A 21,095-nucleotide genomic window follows, 5' to 3' on the forward strand; every position below is an offset into this window, starting at 1 on the left:
TTATGTTTACCTTTATTTAGGACTAAATACATTTATCATGGCACCGTTAAATACAATATTTACATTTTTGTGTATGGTCAGTTTGACCAAAACTGACCGAAATGGTGAGTCTGAATTTGTCACCTTCAACAATTTCGCGATGAAATTCTAGACAAAAATCTTATTTTACGTATTTATAATTTATGTAAATTGGTTATCGAGAAAACAAGCGTCACGGATGATATACCAAAGCAAAACCACTATTCAGCTCCCCAACACTCTTATGAATAATCAGATCTCGAAGTTTTTGATTACGTGCTCACAAAGTGTATTAATTTAAGATTTATAATCTTTTTTATCACTTGTCAATATGATAAAGACAATATTCATATTATTTATAAAAAAAAGAAAAAAAAAAAAAAAAAAAAAGAAGAAGAAGAGAAGGGAGATGCCATACAATTGTAATCAACACCATAAGTCGACTTAAGACAGGAATCTCACCGTCAAATTAAAGAAAGAAAAAAAAACCGAACAGATAAACATTTCTACAAAAGACATAATCCATAGACCAATCATATTCTTATATGAATAAATCGTGTGAAACGTAGGTATTTTCTATTTGTTTATAGGGCTGCCTCCAAATTGTTTAAAAAAGTCAATACCTTGTAATTTTTTTTTTATAAATAACATACTTGTTGAAGAGAAGAAAACATTATTTTGGTTTTCCAAAAATGAATATTTAATTTACATGTTTTGGAAGTAGACAACTTTCACGCTTTGTAAACAAAGCTTTATAAAAGATTATACATATGTATAAATGGCGTAAGAACGATATAAATTCAACAAATTAGTGTTACAATTATATATTTTGTTCCTGATACATATATTGACATTTACATGAATATTATCTAGTCCATGTTATTCGATACTCTTATATATATATATTATTTGTTGATGTATTTTTTACAGTGCGACAAAGTTTCAACCCTAATTCAATGATGGGAAGTTTTCTTGGTGGATCATCGTCGTCATCTTCTTTGTATGGAAGCTTCAACCCAAATAAGATGATGTCACAATACACAGGCGGGGGTTCTAGTGGTAGCATGTTTAACCCTAATGCTATGATGGGAGGAGGTCAACAACCGCAGCAACCTGCAAACAGTGGTCAAAGTTCACAGAAAAGTCAATCATCCCAATCTACAAATAGTCCTCAACAATCAGGAGGTAGTCAGTCATCTGGAACTGGAACGTTTGACCCGAATGCTCAGATGTCATCGGGTGGTTCCGGTGGCACCTCTGGTGGAAATCAATTTGGAGGCATGTCTCAGTCATCAGGGGGATCCGGTGGCGCCTCTGGAGGAAGTCAATTTGGAGGCATGTCTCAGTCATCAGGTGGGTCTAGTGGAAGTATGTTCAATCCCAATGCCATGATGGGTGGTCAGCAACAACCAATGAACAGTGGGCAAAAATCACAACAGAGTCAATCTTCCCAGTCGACAAATAGTCCTGCACAATCAAGTCAGTCATCTGGAACTGGTATGTTTAACCCAAATGCGCAGATGTCATCGGGTGGATCTGGCGGAACTTCCGGTGGCGGTGGAATGTCGTTCAATCCGAATCAGATGACGTCTGGTGGAGCACAACAAATGAGTGGTAGTGGTGGTGGTGGTGGTGGTAGCAGTTCAAACACAATACCAAAGTACAACCCAAACAATGCTGTAAATACTGGCGCCAAATATGACCCTAATGCTGCAAACAGTGGAATGAGTGGTTCTTCTGGTGGAGCAAAACCATCTTTTGCCAACGGTATGGGGTTAAATGCAAAACAACAAACGCCTGGTGGACAACAGACTACGAGTCAACCAAGCCAACAACCCGGATCACAATCCGCGTCTAGTTTTGGTCAAGCATCTGGTCAGCAACAACAATCGGCAGCATCTAGCTTTGGACAAGCTTCAGGTCAACCATCACAGTCTTCAGCATCAAGTTTTGGTCAAGCTTCAGGTCAACAGCCACAATCGGGTTCTGGAAGTCAACAGCCTCAATCTGGCTCCGGAAGTCAACAGCCTCAATCTGGCTCTGGTAGTCAGCAGCCTCAATCAAATTGTGGACAGCAAGGCTCTTTTGACCCAGTAGCCGCCAATACAGGAGGAACTTCTGGTTTTAACCCTCTTAATCCACTTTTAGGTATGATTGGTGTCCATGAGCAGATAATTGTGCAAATTATAAAACTACTCCAAGATCAGTTAAATTAAAAAAAAAATATGCAAACTTTTCAGTAAATATTTGAAAATTTAATTCCTCTAAAGAAAAATTTGTATTTCAACACATTAAGCTGTAATTAATGCTGGAACACAAATGTATCTCATAAACGTTAACTTTCACTGAATAATATATAAAGATAGAAATATTTGTTCGATAAATGCATTGTTTTTTCATCTATTTACACTCATCTGATACATTTCGCAAACTTTAACTTATTTAGTTGCTTTTCTTATATTTTATAGGAGGAAATACTTTGAGTAAAATCATGGGACCGAACACAGGATGTGGTAAATATCTTCATTAACACTTGCTGATGATACATACTGGTAGTTCATCTTATTTCCACCTTATTTACCCACAACTCTAAATATTTTCAAAGTCATCTAAAATGTCAGTATTTGTCTGACTGTTTCCTCAGAATTTCACAGCAGGGCCATTTGCTAAATTCTTCCAGGCTGGAATAAAATGCAAAACCTTTTATATTCATAAATAACAGATCATTTTGAGATAATTGTATTATTTAAAAGATTTCGGTCTTCAGTATAAAGGTTCCGTGTTAAGGTATAACTGGTTAACTCAAGAATAGTAATACAGATACCAGTCAGAATTATCACTATTGTTGTTATTAGATTTAAACTATGAATGTTACAGGTAAAAGTAATGGTGGTTTTGATCCTGGATCTGTCAATATGCAACAAGCCCAACTGGGAACCAGCTTAAACATGTTTGGCGGAGCTAAAGGAGGAGACCCAAGTAAAATGGATGCAAGTTCGTTAATGGGTGGATCCTCTGGAATGATGAGTGGAGCTAATTCAGTGATGACTCCAGGTGGAAGCAGTGGCGGGAGTACTGGAGCCAGTAGTGGAGGGGGAATGAATTTGAATCCAATGAATATGATGAGCAGTATGACGGGAGGATCCGGAAGCGGAAGTGGGAGTGGTACAAATCCCATGAACGCAATGTTGGGAGGAACATCTGGTACATCCAGAGGCGGAAGTAAGAGTTTTGATCTCTTACATTTCTAATAGTTACAACTTCAAAAAAGAAAGTTTAAATGAAAAATGTTATGCTTTTTTTTCACCCAATGCTTTGCGCTTTGGTTGTTTGGGCATTTTTTATGTGGTTGATATTATGAAATGCTTGATGTAGCTTGGTGCTTAGTCTTATAATATATGCCTTCGAATTATTTTTCTCTTTTATGCGGATATTTTCTTTATTTGGTTTTGTTGCTACATTGATAGTAAAATAAATCGAAAAAAAATTCACAAATATCAAACTGAATGAAAAGAAAATATCAGAAATAAAATTAAAAAAAATAATGGCCCGAAGTCATGTGTTATAGGACTAGCTTTGTTTTGTGCTTTGCACACGCTTCTTTTAAGACTTTTAGACAATATTTATTTTAGACAGTGGCTCTGCAAGTCAAAGCGGAGGACAGACGGGTGGTAATCCGTTGGATCCTTTAGGGGCGATGATGGGTAGGTGGAATATTTATCTATATAATGTGATCATTATAGCCGGTATTTGGCCTATCAAATGGCAGAATATCAAAATTGTCAGTTTGTATATAGGTTTTAGGTAAAATTGTGAATACGAGCAACATTTATTTCATTCACATCAAATGTATTACAAGATTCAGTTGCGAAATAGTATATAGTTTGCTTATCTCTATGTTTTAAAATGGACCTTTTGATTATAAACAAATGTAAAGACCTAAATTCAAGTAATTTGTCAAAATAATGTCTTATTAACATTTGAAACACTTAAGTTGAAAAAAAATGAAAAAAAAGTATTTTCTAACTTAAAGGCCTACCATTGTTTTCCATCTATTAAACATACTTATTATTGCATCTCTGAACTTTTGAAACTTTCGATTTATCAAATGACAGTTGTTATAGCATGTCATTGAAGTACATACATTTGTTTTCTTAGAAACTTGTAATTCTGTTTTATTTTCATTACACCTTCACTTTTTATGACACTACTTTTGTTGTCTTTATTTTCATAACTCGAGGCTTGTTACGTATTAGAATCAACATCTTGTATATGTGTTTATCTTATTGTATTTATTTTGTAACAGGAGGTGCCCAGAGGTTTGCAGGAGGTAGTAATCTGATGGATCCCATGGGTTTTATGAATGGTAACTGAATGAAGTTTCGCTTTTCTCTGCTTGATTTTGTATCAATCTAAAATATATGCTAATTTGTTTACCAAAAAAATATTATTTAAAGTCTTGTTTTGTTAGAATTTCAGATCATTTATATCAAAGTATCATCATATGTTTACGTGTACTTGTTTACTATTAAACGTCTGCTGTATTGATACAAAATTATACCTTTGGCGCCATATCGTAAAACAATTAGACCCTGCATGCCTTGTTTGCCCCGAAAACTGATCTAAAAAATATAAAACATCGTGTTGGTAAGCAGTTTGAAAAACCATATGTGAGAAGACAATTTTGAAAATTTGTAGCAATCCTAAATCAGAGAAACAACTTATTGCTGTTCCTAATATACATATTTCACAAAATCATATCGGACCATTTTCAAAAATACGTAGCACATCCAATACAATTTTGTCCAACAAGTTATTCTTCATGCAAAACCTGGCGTAGATTTAATTTCTAATCAATGAATGTATTTCAGGAGGTGGACAAACTGGTAAATTTGGAAACCGGTTTTCTGTACCCTTAACAGGTACGTACAACTTAATAATATATGTTGACCATAGTTAAAAGCTGAAGATACAACATACTAAATAAATGCATCGATAGATATAATATAATAATTAATTTCATAAATTATAACTTTAAACATGAAGAAGACGTAGTTGTATGGATTGCAAAAAAAAAACAAAAAAAACGGTTGCTCAATGAATATGCCACAACAATCTTGTGAAGATTGGAAATAAATATTGTTTTTATAAAACTGATAATTTTCAAGATACAAGATATCTATATCTCGTTTCGCAGACGTTAACTTATCATTATCGGTTTGATACTATATCACCCGTGACGTAGCTCGGACAGGTGCATTTCGATTACCAAGATGTCAACCAAGTTATTGTTTTGTGTATATTTTGTAATTTCAGGGAGATCTTTGCAGATAGAAACGGGTAAGTAATCTATTTTTTATTCAAACATTTACAAATATATAGAATAAAAAAATTAAGAGTCTGCAGATACCAAGAGCCAATCAAAATCCATAAGTCGAAGTGAAACAGACACACGGCTAAACGTTAAAACGACGTCAAAAAGAAAATACATAGAAAATTGACTTAAGTAGATTTGGATCGTTTTTATAAAATGTTAACAAAATTATAAAAATTAATTTGAATGTAATTATTCAGAATGGAAAAGGGGAATGAACCACATAATTTACAGGATAATTTTATTTGACACATAACAGTTTGGCAAACACTAATTATGATCATTGAGAAACTTGTTTTTTCCTTAGGTGTATTAAGCCTTTTAAAACATACTACAGCCCACACAACATATCACAGACGTATTTGATTAAATTGAAAATAAACTCGTCATAGATACAAGTATTAAAATTCTATATTTGTGCAAGATGCGCTTTTCGTCTACAAAATACTCATCATTAAAAAGTCAATTACAGTTCGAAGTTGAAGAGCATTGAGAACTAAATGTTCCTTAATTTTTTTCCAAATACAGATAAGTTAATCCATTCCTGAGTTAAAAAAGCCGTTGTATTTCAAAAATTCGAAATTTCGTAAACAGTTAATTCATAATTATGACTATATCAATGACAATTCATTTCAACACATGAGTGCTGACTACTGGGCTGGTGATACCCTCGGGGAATAAAAAAAAATCCACCAGTAGTGGCTTCGACCCAGTGGTTGTAAATGAACTCCTCATAGATACAGGGATTAAAAAACGCGCGTTTCGTCTTCAAAAGAATCACCAGTGACACTCGAATAAAAAAATGTAAAAAAGCCAAATAAAATACGAAGTTGAAAAGCATTGAGGACCAAAAACGTTTTGCAAAATACAACTAAGATAATTCATTCACGAGTTAGAAAAGCCTTAGTATTTCAAAAATTCTAAGTTTTGTAAACAGTTAATGTTATTATGACCATACCAATGACAATTAATGTCAACACAGGAGTGCTGACTACTGGGCTGGTGAACCCCACGGGGAATCAGTTGATAAACAGACTTTGACTATCAATAAGAAAATACTGCTATACAAGAAGATGAATATACACTAAATTTACATTATGTGATAAACTGCAAACCCATAAATAGAATTACCTTAGAATATCTGAAACAATAAAATCAACTATCACCATAACCATTAATTTTCTTTCTAGGGAAGGATAGTTCCTTGTTGTTGGCTAGAATTTTACAACACTCAGTACCGTAACAACATTTGGTATACGTAACAGAAATGAAATGTTACTTATACATTAACATTTGCATATTGTAACACATAGTTGCAGCCAATTCAGGGAATGTTTTGTATGTTATGTACTGAAATGTAATTACTTCGATCTAAATAGTTCAACAAAAATAAAATGTTATTACACATTCTTTTTTGGGTATCATAAAACATAATTTGAAAATGCCTGTACCACGTCAGGAATATGACATTGTTGTCCATTCGTTTGGTGTGTTTTATTATTTGATTTTGCCATTTGATTAGGGACTTTCCGTTTTGAATTTCACTCCGAGTTCAGTATCTTTGTGATTTAATGTTTACTGCCAATTCGCTGAGTGTGTGTATGTTCTATTCTGAAATTCCAAATGTTCTGTATAAGAATCAAATGTATGTGTTGATACCGCCACACTTTTTCAATGGAAAATCAAATAAACTATGGCACATGAGTCTCTACCGAGGTTGTTAGTATGTGCGATTGTTTATATTACATGTAGTTTATTTAACTCACGTAAATGGAAATTTATGTACATAGAAATTAAGATGTTGATTTTTTTTTACTTGTTTGAATACCATTTATGAGTCATTTATGTGATAGCCATTTTACTTATCTTGTGAATATGTCATTTCCTATAACACTTATCTGAGGCGATCGGTGCGATTTGCTAGAATTACTTATTTTTCTGGCGTTTTTGATATTACCCTTCACTAACGCCACAAATTGAATGTTTATGTTTATTGTATCATTCAAGATCTGGATCTGGAAACATAACAAACCCAGAAGTTACTGCCTTGATACTAACTATAATTCTTATCATACAAAATACGCAATGCCTGCATGTACCAAGCAGGAATATGACAGTTCTTGTAAATTCGTTTCAGATTTGTTATTTGATTTTGCCATGTGATTATTGCCTTTCCGATTGGATTTTCCTGTGAGTTCAGTATTTTTGTGGTTTTACTTTTTACATCATGGTCTAAAATTTTGGCGGATTTATAACCAGAGGCCATCAACACTTAATTCTACAAATGAGAAAAATAAGTTGTAAAAAAAGAGACAACTGCAGACGAAGTTGAAGCACATGGAATGACGGCTTGGTTAAACTAGTTTATATCTCAATACACTCAATCTCGATTGGTGCTATACCAGCAGTTACGGAGAAACATACCAAAGAAAACTAATACAGGAAGAAAATTAAACTTGATAATAATGTTATGATTAGTAGAAAACCACAAGTACAAAAATAGAACAAAAACAAAAACTGAATAAACACCTCGCGATGTTTTTTCCCCACTCCATTGAATTATATAGGGGGGACTGGGGGGGGGTTCTGAACATGACCTAATCATTCTATTTATGCCGTTAGCTGTATGAAACCTACTCGAGTGTTAACCGACACCGAAAAAAGTGTATAAGATGATGTGGTTTATGCAGAGTGTTTATGTGCTGGTTTTAAACCATCGCGAGATATTTATTTACTTTTTATATTAATTTTGTTTTATTTATGTACATGTGGTTTTATGCAATTTGAGTTTTTATGCGCCGGTTTTAACTTTGTTCTTGTTAAACGCGAAACGTTTCATCTAAAAAAAAATGTAAGCCGTATTTAAAAATTGCTCTTGTAAATCGAAATCGAAAACACGTTTGTTCATATTCAAATATACTCCATTAAAGATATCTCTTGTGAGGGAAAACACGAATATATCGTATCAGTGATTCACTTTAAGAAAAACGATTGAAATAAAAATAAATATTTTTTACGCATTTATTGAGTAAGAAATTACCAATAGGTTACCCATGCTTGAATCAATATAGTTATGGTAATCGCATCGAAAATTTGGGATGGTTGCAGGGGCGGATCCCGCCATTTTAAAAGGGGGTTCCACCTATATGTCCCCATTCAAATGCATTGATCGTCCAAAAATAAGGGGGGTCCAACCCCGGGAACCCTCCACCTAGATCCGCCCCGGGATGATGTTACTTATTTTACAGATTTAAATTTACTGGCCTGGCGTTGTTGCCAGTTCAAAGATTTATTTATTAAGGTGAGCGATACAGACTCTAAGGTCTAATATTCGCATCACTTTGCATCCGTCGTCAAAATAAATGTAGAGAAAATTGGTTAAAGTACTTTTATTTATAATACTTTAAACAAGGTGAAATATTTTATTCAAATTTTCAAATACCAATAAAAAGTTACATATATGAGGAAAATAATATAAGAATTATATCATTTTGACTTATTTTTATATTTTAACATGTTCACAAATATTTTGATTTAATTGTTTTGAAAAAAAATTAGAAAGACTTCATTTTGCAGAATCAAGGACAATAACTCTATTAATCGCAAAAACAGATTCGTAAGTCCATTTTAAAGTACTTTTAGTAGTCCTGAACTGAGACTACTATTTATTTTTCAAGATCTGAATACATGTATTTTCCCTCAAAACGTGTTCGTTATTCCAAAACTTGCAGCTGCTACTCAGACTTTTTAAACGTTTCGTGTGTCTGAACAGGAAGTTGGTGAGCCAAGGTTATGTCAAAGAATGTCTCGTCCTTTTACTAAAAAAGAGTCCATCAGAAGATATATAGACCTTGTTGATACAGATTTTGTATCAATTTCATAAATAATACACGATCGTCTTGAATGAAATTGAAAATGGAAATGGGGAATGTATCAAAGAGACAACTACCCGACCATAGAACAGACAACAACAGAAGGTCTTCAACAGGTCTTCAATACAGCGAGTAATTCAGCACCCGGAGTCGTACGATTGAAGTATAAATTCTAGGTATTGATGTTGTTTATCATCTTAATGACGTGTAATATTACTTAATGTAAGTCTTGGTAATTTATTACATTGACTGTTTTAGTAAACTTTTGTTAATATCCATCGGACGAGACTCGTCCCGTCATTGTGTTATTGTGCTATGGTAATTTGTGTATTCTTGTCTTTCGATTTTGCTATTTCGCTTTGTCTATATGCCTTTTTTGTGTTCTTTTTTGATATTTTTGTTTGTTTTATAGTGATTACGATTATAACATAATGTTGACTGATGTACCCCTATTTATTAAAAATATTTACCTATTGTGTCCGTTTGATTTTTGTTTACACATTGTTGTCAATATAATATAAATAATTAGGTTTTTTAAAAATCCACCTTTTTTTTTTTTAATATTATCATAAATGTACCAAGTCAGGAGTATGACAGATAGCATCCATTCGTTTTATGTGTTTGCGCTTTTTGATTTTGCCATTTGATTAGGGACTTGCCGTTATGAATTTTCCTCAGAGTTCGGTATTTTGTTATTTTACTTTTTTAATGAGAATCGGAAAAAGTAAAATCACAAAAATACTGAACTCAGAGAAAAATCAATTTGGAAAGTCCATAATCACATGGCAAAATCAAAAAACAAAACGCATCAAAAACGAATGGACAAGAACTGTCATATTCCTGACTTGGTACAGGCATTTTCAAATGTAGAAAATGGTGGATTAAACCTGGTTCTATAGCGCTAACCCTCTCCAACAGTCACTATATCGCATTCAGAGTTACTTCCGATGCCATTAAAGGTAATACCATGTTTGACTACCTGTCGCTGCTTGCACTGCTATGCATTTGCGGCATGGATGTTATTTTACAATGTTTTAATGTTTATGCGTGGCATTGCTCGCCATTTGTCGTGCTGGTCAAGGGCATTGTATTGTTCTTCTGCAATAACTACCTCTGTTGGTCAGGTGAGATTTGAGAATTTCGTCTCTGACGGTACCTTTGAGCCGTTAAATTACCCGGAACATGTATCAAATCCGTTTTATAGTTATTAGAGATAGCCGCCCACATCATGACACGTCCCCCACTGAGGCTGTCCACTTCTTGGATACACGAGAGAGGAAAAGGTCCAAACATGCGCCGGTAGTCAAAAGTTCGTCTTTCACGTTTCAGAAGCATAATAAAGGAATCATCACTGAACAATATTCTGTGCCAGTTGCCCTGTCCCTTATTATGTTCCATCATTAGACTCTATTCTCTCTGTGTAACGGCCTCAAAACTGGTTCAAAATGTGACCTCCTGCGTCCAATGTCATGTTGTCGCAGTCGATTGCGAACTGTTTGTGAGCTGATTCTTCAATCCTGGTATCCTTACTGCCTGTTACGGCAACGGTTCAATTAAATAGATGAAATACCCGAAATTAGTGATTTTTCTTATAGTCGTTTTGCGAGGTCGTCCACACCTCGGGTGGTCATTGGTACAGCCAGTCTGTTGATATATGTTCCAACGTCACAACATTGTGCTCTAGTTAGCTTTTTTAGAATAGCAGGGCTCTACCTTGACATTGCAGCGTTTTAACGTTGTGATGACTTACTCGGGTTTTATATGCATACAAGTGTAACAAATGACAACAAACTTTTAGGAAAAACATTGGCAGAATTTCGCGGCGTAAAAGGTCCTATGCACTTTTAGCGAGTCGCAAATGTCATGTGGCAGAGAGCCAAATAATAAAAACCCGGACATTTAAAGTTTACAAATTACCTATTATAATTCGAAGATGCAATTGACCGTTCATTGTACCGTGTAAAATATATTATTTTCTATTTGAAAAATTCATCCAAAGTATGCGTTTCTTTTTTAACAGTTAATATCTTCAAATTATTTTGTAATACAGGCATTTTTCAATGCATATTAGTACTGTGACAGATTAAGTTGAATTCTTAGAATATTTCGTAATCTTAACTTTATTAACGTTCTAATATGATAAAGACACAAAACACATTGAGCACAACTGGTCGTGCGTGTTAAGGGAGAAATGCTGTCAGATCGTCAAACAGTTTTTAATTTGCCGAATGTTTTTCTTAAACTATGACATATTATCCCGTTGTCAGTTAACTGCTGTAATTCTAAAAAGCCATAATAAAAAATTGTGATTGTCAGAAAGAAAAGAATCTCTATATAAATTTTATGGAACGGGGTTTGTAACGTAAAAGACAGATTAACAAATGGTCAACCATTTAATTAAAAGTGCCTAAAGTAAATTTCTTTAACCATCGAAAGTCACATTCTATTAATTTAGGGTCCTTTTTTTATGACAGATTTAAAGCAAATATAAAATTGATTGTGTATTACCAGTGTATGTATTAATTACTGTGGATTCATTTAAATTCGTTTGATACGAGTTTTCTTTGATTTCGTGGATTCAGTTTAACGACCACCGGCAAAATTTTCTATGGACGTCAGAAAAAAACACGAAACTAAGTATCCACGAACATTTGTGTTTTTCTCACTAGAATTTGTACCCACTTAAAAATAATCTTAGCATCACTGAAGGTACATTGCTTGTTCAAATGCACATCTGGTGGAGAAAAATGGTACCGTTTATGTTATTAGTAAATGTGAAGCCTTGTCTTCCGGCTACTGTCTGCTGATGAATATACTCTCTGTTAATGGCGGTAATTCAATTGAGCTTTTATCTGTAAATATTGGATGAAGGCTTTTGAATTTGTTTTTGAGATACAAAAGAATTTATCTATTTAGCAAAGAACTTAAACGTTATGGCTATCTTTTGATATTGTCAAAACAAGTTATAACAATTAGAAAAAAAGGTCATGAGGTATAGATTGCATTTTTGAATCCAGATTTGCTTGATTGTATTTGCGAAAGATATTTTAAATAGAAATCCGTCGGAAAATGTATAGACGAAAATGTCAATAGACAACGAGATATATGTACAGTTGTATTCACCCGTATAATATATATCAGTAAAAGTTTTGTTTGTTAAAATAATGTGGTTCATAAACGATGAACTGACTATTTCAAATGGTAAATGAAATTGAGCGAAACTCAACGTAAAGGAAGATATATAGATTATTACCAATAGTAGTGTAGGGAGAACTGTGAAATCAAAGTTCAACTGATTGATCTAATCCTTCGGCTCCACCGTTTGAAATCATCCCTTTCCCCAAACCGTAAAAGGTGACCTTTTTAAATATTAGCTTTCTTTTCCTGTGTGTATATAATGGAAAAACATTGACAGAAACGACTATGCCATTAACAGGGTCTACCTTTCTAAATCTGTTAAAGAGAGACGAAAGAACCAAAAGAGACAGTGAACACAAACTGACGACGCCATGGCAAAAAAGAAGAAAAAGACCAAAAAGACAAACAACAACATAGAAAACTATCGAATGGGCCACACAAACCCCACTAAAAACTGGGGTGGTCTCAATTGTTTAAAAACTAGTACAGACTAAGACAAACGATTAGAAAGCTTTTTCCTAGATGAATATTTAGTTTTACTCATAGTTGATATATATTGGCTATCATTCGAGATAACCACAATTGAACGAATTTAAAGAAGTTCTAAAGATCTGAAAATATTTGATTTTTTATAAATATTTTGTCTTTTTGTAGCATTCGTTCCAGGAGATCTTGGATTTTTAGGAAAATTTGATCCAAACCAATACTTTCAAAACTGTAAGTAGTATTCATGTAATATTATTTTATCAATCTTTAGTCAGTCTGTTCAAATTTTAGTTGAATATTTCTGGTACTTTATATTTGCGATTTGCACATATGACTTTATTTTCATTCTTTATAGTAAGATTTCATATTAAAAAAATACATCTTCATTATATCAGAAAGGAGGTGCATTTAATGACAGCCTGTGTTTTGCTTTTTAAACTTGTATTTTTTTCCCATCTCAGCAATAAATAACAAGAAAGCTTGGAAACAGACCTGGGACGGTTCTTGGCCAAACAAAGGTAAGACAAAACTATAATAAAACATTTAAATGATGATATTTTTTCTATGATATTTTGTCATTTGTACGAGAAAACGTGTATGCTTAATCAATCTCTCTCAGCTAAAACAAAACCCTCATCAAATATACCAGACCTGTAATTTTGTGCCTTCTTCAAAGACACTTAAGTAACGCTCAAATGAAATAAATATAAAGGTTGAATAGAGTACACGTACAAAGATGAAGAACATTGGTGATCCAAAATTACAAAGGCTAAAAGATATTTTTCATGCCGACATTATCATAGACGATGATTCAAATCAGCAGCAGTTTATCGATGTTCAAATCTCATTATCGATTAAGAATCGACATTAATTTATCAGTTAATTGTGTTGGGAATAAAAAAAGGCTTATCAAAAATTGAAAACAACACGTTTAATAATTTCTTGCGTCCGAAGCGCTTTTTCTGGATTTACCTTCATCTGAAACGCTCAAAGCCAAACATTTGAAATCCGAAGATGTACCGAAACCGTTGAAGAGCTATATTTCAAAAATACCAAAAATAAATAGCCAAATCCATCTCAAGACAACTTTGCCTGAGTGAATTGAAACCTTAGTTTCTGAATAATTTCAAAATGTATAAACGGACAATTTTAGTGAAGTTTGTTAAATCATGTCAATACCGAAGTACTCGCTACTGAGCTGATGATACAATCGGGGACTGATACTACACCAGCAGAGTTATCGACCCAGTGGTGTAAACAATTGAAAGCAACACGTTTAATAATTTATTGCGTACGAATCAAATAAAATTTTACTTCTCTTATCATAATACTAATTATAATGATGATAATGATAATAACAGTGATAATAATAAATTTGATATCTGTTATTCTCTTTTATGCTGCTGCTTATGTATTCAATAAGTTCAAGACTGTTATAATTCGTCAATTTAATCATATCTTTGAGATTTCTCACACAAAGTATTATTCTCAGGTGGAAGCCAAAACGAACTGACGACGACTAAAGCAACGCCATCAGAAGTGGACAAAGAATCGCGTTTTGGGAATACAGATATTAAGGAAGAATTAGTTCAATCTGCTCAAGGGAACAATAACCACCATGGTATGTTCTTTTGTTGTCACTATGATGTATGTTCTTATGTTGAAATCATAATCTTTCAGTCAGTTTAATGGAAGTCTGGAGCTGGCATATCAGTTAACTGCTAGTAGTCTGTTGTTATTTGTGTATTATTGTCATTTTGTTTATTTTCTTTGGTTACATCTTCTTACATCAGACTCGAACTTCTCTTGAACTGAATTTTAATGTGCGCATTGTTATGCGTTTACTTTTCTACATTGTCTAGAGGTATAGGGGGAGGGTTGCGATCTCACAAACATGTTTAACCCCGCCGCATTTTTGTCAGGAGCTTCTGACCTTTGTTAGTCTTGTATTATTTTAATTTCAGTTTCTTGTGTACAATTTGGAAATTAGTATGGCGTTCACTATCACTGAACTAGTATATATTTGTTTAGGGGCCAGCTGAAGGACGCCTCCGGGGGGGAAATTCTCGCTACATTGAAGACCTGTTGGTGACCTTCTGCTGTTGTTTTTTCTATGGTCGGGTTGTTGTCTCTGAGACACATTTCCCATTTCCATTCTCAATTCTATATTGTAAAAATTTCATCGTTTGAGTCTAGATTGAACATCTATCAATACCGAGAAGATTTGCGTGTTTGCACCTTTCCCGTCAGAAAAAAATATGAGAACATGCACTTCAGGCCACTTCATAACTACTATTAGTTTAAAAAATATGTAGTGAAAATCAGTAAATTGTATATAATTTTAACACAGTACGATTTTAACACAGTGATGTATAAATCCACACTTGTGCAATGTCTGATGGATTTTCAAGCATATAAATATAATTGACATATACATGTCGAAAGGAATTTAAAGATTAAGAAACTCCATTAAATCTTATGCTACCCCTCATTATACATTCTAGAGGTGAAGGATAAAGTAAAGACATGGGACGGATCTTGGCCAGGTATTTATATGTTAATAAGATATGTTATCATAAATATAAACCACACACGAAAAAAAAAAGCCGAACAATAACTGTCCTAAAATTGTTACATAAGGTTGTTTACAAAAGGCACATATTTATACCATTATTTCGATAATCTATTGTGAAATTGAGATGATGACAGCCTCTTGGGATGGAAACTCTTTGCTTGAATAAACAAATTGAGCATATTGTTCATGTGTTAGACATTATTTTCTGTTAAAAAAAATATCTTATAAAAAAAAATCAGTGAAAGAAATCTAAACTACAATATCAAAGAAAATATTAAGAGTATTAGTTTAATTTTTGATATTATATATAAACTTGTACTTGTACAAACAATATAATTGTAGACTTATTTTTAAATGTTTATTTCTTTGTCCCAGGCGGTGATACAGCAAAGTCCTGGGCTGGAGCGTGGAAACAGGAAAAATCTGGTATATTGATTATTAACATTTTTTTGTTGAGTTTATAAAAATAGTATTGTAGGAATAAATTAACGAATATGAATTGAATATAAAAAGTGGAGGAAGATTACTAGAGACAATAAAAAAGAGCGAAAGTCGAACAAAAAAGACAACACGCGATCAAAGGCAATTAAGTAATTTACCATTGTCACAACCACAAGAAAGAGGACTGGACCATTGCTACAAGCAGAACTTCTAAATGAATATCTGTTCCGATTTGGATGAACCAAATCATTTTGACGTCCGTAAACTTCGAGCGAGTGCCTTATACTCGGCGTTACTTCAAACTTGTAAAGGCTTCCTTGTTTTAAAACAACATCCCTATACCAAGAAAATCATGATAAGAATTCAAGACACGATATTTCTATTAATTAGAACATTTATACTCCAAATGCAGGAGATGCTGGAATGGTGTTACAAACAAACGGAAAGTTTATAAACGGGTAAATGCAAAAAAAATATGACAAATAAGGTTACTAATCATTGTTTAAAGATAGGGGCATACTCATAACATAAGGTGATTTATAAATTTTAAAAAGGGCAGATGATGACGATTCCTTGGTAGAATCTCTTAGCTTGAATAAACAAATTGCTCGTGTGATAGAATTTTGCCGTATTTTTAGAAACATAGAGTGTAGTAGCATAAACAGTATGCATAACTTTTAAAATCAATTGATAGGATTTATTAATCAAAGAGTAAACAAAAAATGGAAAATTAAAATGGTAAAACGTATTCTCAAACAAAACAATGAATCACACTATAAAGTTAAGCATAATATTCTGTTTCGTTTATTAATTGCATGAAAAGAATGATATCGACAATTTTCAGGTAAATAGTAAAGTTTTAGTTTAATTTTTAAATTTGATATCAATAAATAAACAGAGTTTATTTATATTATTTCATTCTTTTTCACCAGACAGTGATACAGCAAAGTCTTGGGCTGGAGCATGGAAACAGGAAAAGCCTGGTATATTAATTTACATTTTATGAAGAATTTTAAGAATTTATGATAACGATGATACGAAATGAATTAACCGATTATGAACTGAAAAGTCAAAAGGGGAGACAATCACAAGGGAACACCACAAAGAGCTGAGGTCGAATAAAAAAGACAATATCATGATCAAAAGGGAAAAAGATCGATTAGTTATTCAAAATTGTCACAACTGCAACAAAGTGGATTTTAACACAATCAGTTGGTAACATGTTTTAATCAAGGCAATCAAATACATACACAAAATGAAAAAAAAATCGATAATATGTATTTTTTTAAATTGTACAATTAAGACTAATTATTCCGTCTTTGTCTCTAATATTTAATTAACTGTGCATTTGTATTCAGATATCGCAGATCAAATTTATTCGTTCTTTGTGTAATCATACGTTTTTTGATTGAGTTAAGTCTGCTAATTGATATTTTATCGTATGTTTTTATATGTTGTGATGTTATGCTATTGTTTCAGAAAAAGGGAGAAGGTTTGGGCCCATTAAAACTTTTAATCCCGCTGCAAATGTTTGCACCTGTCCTAAGTCAGGAATCTGATGTACAGTAGTTGTCGTTTGTTTATGTAATATATACGTGTTTCTCGTTTCTCGTTTTGTTTATATAGATTAGACCGTTGGTTTTCCCGTTTGAATGGTTTTACACTAGTAATTTTGGGGCCCTTTATAGCTTGTTGTTCGGTGTGAGCCAAGGCTCCGTGTTGAAGGCCGTACTTTAACCTATAATGGTTTAATTTTTAAATTGTTATTTGGATGGAGAGTTGTCTCATTGGCACTCACACCACATCTTCCTATATCTATTTGTAACGTTTGTAAGTACAGACAAATTGCAAAACAAAATAGAATGTTTAACGTTTTACAATTGTATGAAATAAATGCTATTAACCATTTCATATATTAATTTTTATCAGGGGGTGATATCGCAAAGTCTTGGGCTGAAGCATTGAAACAAGAAAGACCTGGTAACGTAATATTAAACATTGTGAAGAATTTCTTATGATAAACATTATTGTTATTTTTTTATTCTGTACAAATTTTGCCAAAAATATGTTTATCATAAACTGATAAATAAATAATGTAAAAATGAAAGGGACAAAAATAGAGAATAATTCCATGAAAAACTGACAACCTCATGGCCAAAAGCGAAAAACAACACAAAGACACACAACAGTGCAAAAGCAAAACAAACCCTCTAATCTTGTTTGGGATTAAGGGCTCCGGAAAATCAGCAATTAATGCCCTACTAGTGTCACCCATCATGCTGTAATGGCTAATTGCAAGGGACAATAAAAAAAGAATAAGTCGAAGAAAAACTGACAACATCATGAGCAAGAGCAAAAAAAAAACCAATCTTGAAGAAAATGGGTGCTACGGAAAACCAATCAGTTCATGCTCCATTAATTGAAACAGTTATGCTTTAATGGCAATATAAAGTGAATATACCCATGTTTATCTGAGACAGTCATCCAAATCAGTATTCGTCCGTAAAACAGTCTAAGAGATTACTGTTACTGGATGTATTCAAAAGAGGGACGAAAGATACCAAAGGGACAGTCAAAGTCATAAATCTAAAACAAACTGACAACGCCAAGGCTAAAAATGAAAAAGACAAACAGAAAAACAATAGTACACACGACACAACATAGAAAAGTAAAGAATAAACAACACGAACCCCACCAAAAACTAGGGGTGCTCTCAGGTGCTCCGGGAGGGTAAGCAGATCCTGTTCGACATGTGGCACCCGTCGTGTTGCTTATGTGATTACAAATCCGGTAAATAGTCTAATTCGGTAGGTCACATTCAAAGTCTGCCTTGTTACCAGCAACCCAATATCAAATATACCAGGATACAACATACACGACCTGAATTATCCTGTCAACTAGGAGATAATATACTCCCTCTGCAGGCGCTGCGGAATTGATGCTACAAAGAAATAAATAATTCACAAACTTACAAAAAAGCGCAAAGCAACCGACATATAGTAAAGATTCGTGGAATGGTAAATGGTCAGACGCCTTGTCAGGTATTTAATTTTGATTTTTTGTGTTTTAACGCCACTTTTAAGCACCGTATTTAGGCTTTCCTGTGGCGGCCAGGTTTTATTGGTGGAGGAAGCCGAAGTTCCCGGAAAAAAACCACCGACCTTCAATAAGGAAACTTAATAATCCTAGTCAATTATGATTATGGTCGTGTACCCACAGGAGCGCGGTTCGAACTTACAACCTCAGGGTTGACTGGTCGGTAGTTACAGTAGTACTTAGATCATTCGGCCACCGATGCACCTTTATAACTATTTAGATCTTATAGATTTTAATTGTTATAAGGGAATGATGTAAGAAAATATGGAGATAATACATGGAAAATGAAAATGAAACGGAAAATGCATCACTAATTATTGCTGATAGGATCTTGTTAATCGGTCACCTGAGTTAACGAATTCAAAACTGTAAGCATTAACAAAATGTCTAAATGCTACATTTTTCGATACATGTACATCGCAAAGCAATACAAAAAGATTCCTGGAAACTAGTTTTTATATTCTTTAACATTCGTTAAGAAAAATCTGTTGATTAAGAGCAGAACTTGTGAATTGGAAGTTGAAAATGGGATACATAAGTGAATTCATCGTATTTGCCATATGTCATTTTTTTAGTTGTCCATCTATGCCAACTTTTGCAAAACAATCAATTTTTGAGAATGTAAAGCGTTTAAACATCATTCATTTCAAATTCACTGGAATGATAAGGTGCTTAATCTAAAATGTGATTTTAAATTACCAATAAAAGTAACATCATAAATATTTCTAACAATGCATTCAAATAGGATATATGGTTATTGAATAATTTTGGTATTATTCTGTTTATCTTTTCCGCCCAAAAAAATGAATTCTTTAATTTTAACATTCAAAAGTATTTTTGTTATAACACAAGATTCCAGTATTTGTATTCTATGTTTATCATCTAAAGGTGTACCAGAAAGTAAAGCTTCCATCACCGACACAGAAGAGAAAGAAACACAAGAAACTGGTACGTTTATTCTATATACTAGTCTACATTAGATCTTAACAAGAATAATGTTCAAAGTTAGACATGTAATATTTGATACGTTTGGAAAGTATTTCTGTCTTAACCTCTAAACAAAACAAAAACTGAATAAAGATGGACGAGTCAATAAAACTTGGATTGCTTTGTAGCAATAAAAATGTACATCAAACTTGTGATTTTCCTTTTTGCCAAACTATAAGAGCTTTGAAGAAAATTTTGAATTACTTTGCAGTATATATCTTTGGGAATTTATAATTTTACTATATTTGCCTATATGATTTTTTTTCTCGTCAGTGCTTTTTAAGAATTGTTAAAAAAAAATGTTTTGGTCTTTGAGTATACATTTATTACAATCTTGTATTAAAAAACATGTTTATATTTACTTTGATCTATTCTTGTGTATTACAGAATCAATAATAATTCATTACTTGAGACACATATAAACAAGCGTAAATGTATCACACCTTATGTGACACAAATAAAAAAAAAATATGGGTATATTTACACCATATTTTATCAAACCGAAAACGAATGTCTTAAGATAAGATTAATCTATACTACCACTAAGATTCCGAGTTAAAAATTTTTAAGATAAAGTAAAATTTGATTTTCATAATAACCTAAGAATTAAGGCAACTGTAGTATGCCACTGTTCAACATTAATCACACCATCTTTTTCAACTTACAAAAATCACTGCACCAAATGGTCATTTAATTTCACGGAAATAAAAATAATACAACAAGCCGTCTTCAAATTTCTTGAACTACCTTCAAGGTTCAGAACCTGCTAAATCAATTTGACTTTTTTTAGTATGTATATGTTTCTGATATGATATTTTTAAAAGTTCTTATGTATTTTTAGATGAAAACAGCTTTTCTCACTCCTCTAGAGTTCTGTCAGAGATAATTGCAATGTTACAGAAGTTGAGGAAACCATAGATCAATAAATAAAGCTTCTTCGCTGACTAGTATTTCGTTATGGCCAAGAAGATTGTATGATAAAGCTACTGTTTTTGCGACTTGATAATAAAAAGCACAAAGTATTATACATGTACGTCTGTCAAATAACTTAAAATATTTGTACGAATTGTTCTTGAAGAAGAAGTGAATCAAATACTTTTTCAGATAA

At 33.0% G+C, this 21,095-nt stretch overlaps 1 protein-coding gene across 2 annotated transcripts; it reads left to right on the plus strand.

The window, feature by feature from the left end:
• LOC134711288 (uncharacterized transmembrane protein DDB_G0289901-like) lies at positions 1–21,043 on the plus strand. Of its 2 annotated transcripts, XM_063571813.1 has the most exons (17): positions 1–104; positions 949–2,166; positions 2,487–2,531; positions 2,896–3,240; positions 3,651–3,722; positions 4,325–4,384; positions 4,890–4,940; positions 5,335–5,358; positions 13,057–13,119; positions 13,350–13,406; positions 14,381–14,509; positions 15,393–15,434; positions 15,839–15,889; positions 16,837–16,887; positions 17,834–17,884; positions 19,889–19,948; positions 20,829–21,043. In XM_063571813.1, the coding sequence occupies exons 1-17, from the start codon at positions 38–40 to the stop codon at positions 20,903–20,905; spliced, it is 2,463 nt and encodes an 820-aa protein (XP_063427883.1). In that variant the 5' UTR covers positions 1–37; the 3' UTR covers positions 20,906–21,043. The 2 variants fall into 2 exon arrangements, with proteins under 2 accessions (XP_063427883.1, XP_063427884.1); XM_063571814.1 differs by lacking the exon at positions 3,651–3,722 and having other exon boundaries at positions 20,829–21,042.
• The last annotated feature ends 52 nt before the right edge of the window (positions 21,044–21,095 follow it).

This window comes from Mytilus trossulus, chromosome 3 (assembly GCF_036588685.1).
Source record: "Mytilus trossulus isolate FHL-02 chromosome 3, PNRI_Mtr1.1.1.hap1, whole genome shotgun sequence".
Taxonomy (NCBI): Eukaryota; Metazoa; Mollusca; class Bivalvia; order Mytilida; family Mytilidae; genus Mytilus; species Mytilus trossulus.

Bases quoted from the DNA above. Each gene is read 5' to 3' on its own strand.
- LOC134711288 (XM_063571813.1), top strand. From the start codon at position 38: ATGGCACCGTTAAATACAATATTTACATTTTTGTGTATGGTCAGTTTG. The intron at 3,723-4,324 runs GTAGGTGGAATA...ATTTTGTAACAG, and splicing joins TCCTTTAGGGGCGATGATGG to GAGGTGCCCAGAGGTTTGCA. The intron at 5,359-13,056 runs GTAAGTAATCTA...GTCTTTTTGTAG, and splicing joins ATCTTTGCAGATAGAAACGG to CATTCGTTCCAGGAGATCTT.